The 6,287-nt window shown below is 45.5% G+C and overlaps 1 protein-coding gene across 3 annotated transcripts in view; it reads left to right on the plus strand.

Annotated features, from left to right (window-relative positions):
* The window catches only part of LOC147638073 (sterol 3-beta-glucosyltransferase UGT80A2-like), a 28,198-nt gene extending 22,117 nt beyond the window's left edge, over positions 1-6,081 (plus strand). For all 3 annotated transcript variants that reach the window (XM_086797945.1, XM_086797946.1, XM_086797947.1), the window contains 3 exons: positions 5,005-5,052; positions 5,181-5,330; positions 5,460-6,081. In XM_086797945.1, the coding sequence (XP_086654071.1) occupies positions 5,005-5,052; positions 5,181-5,330; positions 5,460-5,654 (393 nt within the window). In that variant the 3' untranslated portion in view covers positions 5,655-6,081. The remainder of the gene's footprint in view (positions 1-5,004; positions 5,053-5,180; positions 5,331-5,459) is intronic.
* The last annotated feature ends 206 nt before the right edge of the window (positions 6,082-6,287 follow it).

Below are 6,287 nucleotides of genomic sequence, written 5' to 3' on the forward strand. Positions count from 1 at the left end.
CTTTGTGTGAGAACAAAGACCAGTGCAGAAGCAGAGATGATGTCGGAGCTGAAGCACGGTTGATGACGAAGGCTTGCGTCGATGTGAGGCAAAGGCACTCCGTGAGGTGGTCAATGTTGAAGGCTTGCGTCGGTGGATGCGGAGGTACTCCGAGGTGGTAGTGGCAACGGAAGATGAGGTAATGCAGGCTTTGGTGACAAGGGTGCTGCAGTACCTGAGGTGGTAGATGAAGAGCAAAGGGCTGCCGTCCCAAGTGGCGGTGGTGCAAGCTTTGATGACAAGGGTGCTGCAAGACCTGAAGGGTGCAAGCTCTGGTGACAAGGGTGCTGCACACCTGAAGGGTGCAAGCTTTGGTGACAAGGGTGCTGCGTACTTGAGGGGTGGTCAGGAGGAGAGAGGGCTGCCGCCCCGAGTGGTGCAAGCTTCGGTGACATGGGTGCTGCGTACTTGAGGTGATGTCGATGGTGAAGATGAGTAGAGAGTGGGCTGCCGTTCCGATGGTATGATGTAGCAGAGAGTGGGCTGCTGTCCTGATGGTGAGAGCTGAGGCAAAAATGCTGAAGTGCTCTATGTATAGTAGAGGGGGCGAGCTGTGGACAAAACGCTGATGTGCTGATGATAAATGCTGATGTAAGCACTGATGGTGTGCTGATGTAAACGCTGATGTAAGCACTGATGTAAGGCTGATGTAAACGCAGATGATAAATGCTGATGTCAGTGCTGATGTAAGCCTGATGTAAAATTTTGAAGATAAGCGCTGATGTCAGTGCTGATGTAAACGCTGAAGGTAGCAGAGAGGGATGCTGTCCCACGGTGTGGCGTGTAGCAGAGAGTGGGCTGCTGTCCCATGTAGTGGCCAGATGAGAAACGCTGATGTGCTGAATGTCAGGTGAGGATGATGAAGAGATGATGTGTAGAGCCCGGCAAAAGCAGCAGCAACATATGGTACCGGATATATGCAATGAAGTGGTACGACCAGGTGAATGATGAGGCAATGCTATACATACCAAGGGGGAGTGCTGGTCGGCCAGCCTAAAGGCTGTCAGCCAGCAGCCAAGACAAAAATCCCCAAATAAAACAAAAAATACTCAGAAAAATCCCCTTTTTAGGACTACGAAAAATACTATTTTCACACACAGTTCACCTGTAGCAGCTCCTTTGATTGATTTTTATCACGAACTCTGTGCGATCTTTGAGGTCCATCACTCGGAGGGATACTCCATAACACCTTGACTCCCGAATGGTGTCCGACCACTTTGGTACTCGAACAGAACGCGGAGCATCTTGCTGCTGCTGTGGCTCATCTCCAACCTCGGGCTCAACCTCTACAATTGGTTGAGGTTGGCTAGTTGGAATAGCCTCGGAATCATCCTCATACTCATTTGGTTCTCTAACAAGTGGTGGCTCCTCAACAGTGGAAGCTGGAACATGCTCATCAAAGACAACATCTCTGCTGACAACAACCTCATTCAGCTTTGGGTCATATAACCTGTAGTCTTTGGAAAGAGAGTTGTATCCCACAAAACAAGCTTCTGGGACTTTGAGTCAAGCTTCCCCCTTTGCTTCTTTGGTATGTGAACATAGGTACAAGATTGGGCTTCCATTGGCGGAACCCACGGTCATCCAGAGTCACTTTGTTCGTGAGAAGTTTTTTGCTGATGACATCTTGCTAGAGTTTTGTTTGACAGAGGGCAATGCGGTAGACCTCTTCACGAACTCTCTACCTCAGGCGATTCTCTGGTAGCACTCTAGCTCACTGGGGTTGGTTCCACATCCAGGAGCTGAGAGGGGGTGTTAGCAATCATCTCCTGTCTGTACATATTGCTTAGTGAGGGCCTTTGTTGTGGGTGTGCCTGCCCCGGAGCTTTTCCCATTTTTTCCCACTTTTTCATATTTTTTCTCCCTATTTTTCTGGTCGTGGAGACTACCTTGTGCTGGCCGACCCTTGCTGTCTTGGCCGACTTGTCATATGCTGGCCGACTGGTTATTTCCAGTCGAGGACATCATGTACACCCTGTCGGCTGATTTAGGGCTGGCCGACTAGCACTGGAGGGTGGTATTTATACCACCCTTGCCCCCCACATCGTTTTTATCGGATTCTTGTGTATATAGCAGAGTTAACTCTCGCTCTCTCTCTCTCTCTCTCTCTCTCTCTCTCTCTCTCTCTCTACACTCCTACGTTTTGTTCTCCACAGCACTTGTCTCATTTTTCGCTGTGCATTCTGACAGATGGAGCGAGAAAAAGGCGAAGGGAGAAAGGCTATGTAAAGAAAAAAGGGTGTGGGATATTCAGAGTCTCGTAGGTGTGAACACCCTCTATATGTGTGTACTTGTTATGGGCATGTGAACACTCCCTATGAGTCACAGGATAATTGTGCCATGTATCATTAGTGTGTATGTGTGTATCGAGTATGTGACATGTGTCTAGCTATGTGTCTGCAGATAAGGCCTCTTCCTAGCCTACAAAAGCATTGTACTTGGTGAGTATCACACACTTCAATCAATCTAATCACCATTGAGTCATACAACACTCTATATCTATCTTTTGAGTTTTGTTCTCTCTTCGCCCCTCTCTCTCTCTCTCTCTCTCTCTCTCTCCTCTCTCTCTCATTATGGTACTGGTTGGAGCTAGACAGATCTGCATTGCATTCTTGTATACCCTACGCATATAGGCTGCATACTGAGCCTTTAGCAGTAGTGCTCCATCCATCACACCCCCCCCCCACTAGCTCTGTACTTTCATAGTTTATTTCATGTTTATTTTGTTCTTTTTTTTTGGACATCCAAAGGACATTGACAGTTGTACATTGATTTGTCTCATAGGTCGACTTCGGCCTCTAGTAGACGTTAATACAACTTTCTCTCTCTCTCTCTCTCTCTCTCTCTCTCTCTCTCTCATACCAATGTAATATGCAGCGGAAGTCTTTGTATTGGAAGATCCTGTCACACAAATGCTCACACTGTCTTCTGTATCCTGAGTTTCGTGAGTTTATCAATCCACTTTAATACTTCAAACTTTAAAGAGATGAGAGAGATATATATGAGAACTGTACACCAGATTGGGTCCCGAATTACCCACTGAAGGGTCCCCTATCCCGATAACGAGATAGTATTTGCTTTATTACTTTAGAGAGAATGACTGTGGACTGTAGATAAGCCAAACGCAAGATCTCGGAGGATCGGAAGCTTGGCTGAACTCTACACGGCTGTAGAAACACCTCAATGAATTGATCTCGAGCCTATGCACTCTTTCCAAGGGCTAGAGGAAGGGCTGCACACCTGAGGCTGAGAAAGGACTGCGGTGGACTGTTCTAAGATGCTAATTGTGTGTTCATCGATTTCTGCTATCAACTGTCATACTGTTGTGCCTCTGTTATGTCATTACTTGTTTACCATTGTCTTCACTCACAGCGTCAACAACCTTGACTGTACTGAGGGTGGCCCAAGAAATGCCATGTGATGGAAATGATAGCGGTCCTTAATGTGATGGAAATGCCATGTGTGTGTGAACCTACTCTTAGAGTGGTTCACTAAAATATCTACCTGTAATGACCTAAGCAATGATGTCATACAAGATAAGCTCTAAGCCTATAAAAGCATTGTACTTGAATGTCACATCATTGAGTCGTACAATTTCTCTCTCTTTGAAGCATTGTCTGTCTCTCTGTAACTCCCACTCTCTCCCTTCTTTGTTAATCAAATGCCATAGCCATGTTTGCCTTCAAACCACCATAGCTCTCCTTTTGTTTATCTAATATGGTATCAGGCGAATACCTTGGCTAGTACACCCACCATCATCACCTTCAAAGCATTGCTGTAGTGAAGCTTCAGCTGTTCGTTTCCGCCCAGCTCTACTCCATTGTGCCCCCATAGCACATACGACATACCTGTCTACAGCTTGATGCTTGCTCAGCTAGTACGCACCTAACACACCTACACCGTCTAGCTCTCCAGCGCGACACCAACAAGATCCTCTGCTCTGCCCACAGCGCTGCCCATGTGCACCTACAGCACCACCCGTTGACATATGTGCAGTCACAATCTGCCGCTACTGACGTCCAGCTGTACCTACAGTTTCAACATCAGCTGCACCACTCAAATCAGTCAGGAAAGTCTCAAAAAATCAATTTGGGCCTTTTTATTTTTGTGGAATCCTTGCTTAATCAGAGTAACTAACCCTATTACTTTATCATTTAAAATTGAGGGTGCAATAAAGCATCACAGATCAAATCCTTGATTTTTGGGAATCCCAATTTCTCGGGGCATTACTTCTAAGGGAATAGACATGGCCTTGGAAACTCTCCTCTGTTAAGACCTTCCGAGATTCATAGCAGATCATGGCTACCCACATGTTCATTGACAAGTCCAATGGGGAAAGTTTCCATTTTTGGCAGACTAAACTAAAATTTAGTCTCATGAGGGCCAACTGTCAAAACACAATGTTGACTACTATGACTAGCTCCCACTATTAATACTGTTATATGATGCTTACGATGATGGACTGGTGATGGGATTTTCAACCCCATTGAGACTTGTTGGGGTTCCCAAATGGCCCCAGGTCTTGGGCACACAAAATAGCCTAGCCAGATGCCGGAAGGGGCCAGCCAGGGGGCTGTGGATGAAACACCCCTTAATAGGGGGCAGAAGGGTTAAAAAGATCTTTTTAGGGCCCAGGACTGCCTGTTAGCAGTAGAGGGGAATAAAAGCCTTCCCTTCCCAAAGTTCACTCCCCCCTAACCATCTGGAAAATCTCCACCTTCAAAAAGCAGAGTCCGACCTTGGACACTGACTGCGCGGAAAATAAAATAAAGATGTGTGGTGCCCACTATACATAAGATGTCCTTTTTTTTTTGGTTTTTTATACTAAAGCATAAAGTGTGATTGTTTTTTTAATCCATTCTCATTGATATGCTCACACTGTCTGTTACAACAATCTGTTACAAGTATTGACATATGCATCTCTGATCAGCTAATAACAAGTGTTTGTGTAATGGCTTGGTACAGGTCCATCATGGTGGTGCTGGTACAACAGCTGCAGGGCTAAAAGCCGGGGTAATGATGTATTTCATGTGCTTTCTTCGTTTGTCTTGTACATGTGTGTGTGCGTGTGTAGCATGCACTAGGGAATCCTGCGGTTCTTTATTAAGGCAGGCATTGACCATGGCCTCTTGTTTCTTTAGTGTCCGACTACCATTGTCCCATTTTTTGGGGACCAGCCATTTTGGGGCGAGAGGGTCCATGCGAAAGGTGTTGGGCCACCACCAATTCCTGTACAGCAGTTTTCATTGGAGAGACTTGTGGATGCAATCAACTTCATGCTGGACACGGAGGTACTACTTGAGAACTTCATTTGAATTAAATTGTGTGGTTTTTTCTCTTTCTACATGTTGTAACGGGTTTGTGCTATGTGATGTGATGCTTTCTGTTGCTGAGGTGATGTAAACCTAAATCTTCTGCAGGTGAAGCAGAGAGCTCTCGAGCTTGCTAAGCAGATGGAGGAAGAGGATGGTGTTGAAGAAGCTGTTGATGCCTTTTACAGACATTGGTCGAGAAGGTTGCCTCAAACTTCAATTGCTGCTGAGCCACCAAGCTTTTTACAAACCATTCTGATCTGGTTGCAAAGACTCTGGTGTCTCCCATGTTGTATAGAATGAAAGGTCTACAACAAAAGAAGCATCTCCTTGCCCCTGTGTGTCACACATCAGGGTATTAGCATCTACATGGGGGATCAGTCTTTGGGCTTTTTACAGATGTAGCTTCGGTAGTATTAGGAATGCCTTGATTTGTTTGTGAATATAGGAGGGGGTCTAGAAGGTAAGAGGGAAGAGCTTTCTGTACAGGTGTACGAAGGTTTTGGTGAAGTTGATTTGAGCTCTTGATTTTGATAGGGATATAGTCTATTAGTTATTCATTTGGAGAGATGCGTTGACAAATGCAGCTCATCGTGCTGTACAATAAAAAGCGGGCGCTATAGCTTAGCCATGGGCCTGTGCTTGGGTGTCTGTAAGTTTTCAAGAGTGGTGACACGTACTTTTTTTTAAAACCATCAATTCAGATTACATTATTGGTATGTTTGGATTATTACCTGGCTATATCACCAATGCAAACTACTATTGGTAAATAAATAATGTACTATGTAGTTCGTAGACGTAAGCTGTGTTGCCAGGTGGATCCCAAGCTTGACCATTTTTAAACTAATGTTAGGCTCAAGCCTTCAGGGTTACCACGGTCACTTGTCACAACCCCATTTTTCCAATCTTTTTACTGTCCTTTTTGACCACGCTACA

Source organism: Cibotium barometz, chromosome 5, assembly GCF_041138505.1.
Source record: "Cibotium barometz isolate CiBa-2024 chromosome 5, ASM4113850v1, whole genome shotgun sequence".
Taxonomy (NCBI): Eukaryota; Viridiplantae; Streptophyta; class Polypodiopsida; order Cyatheales; family Cibotiaceae; genus Cibotium; species Cibotium barometz.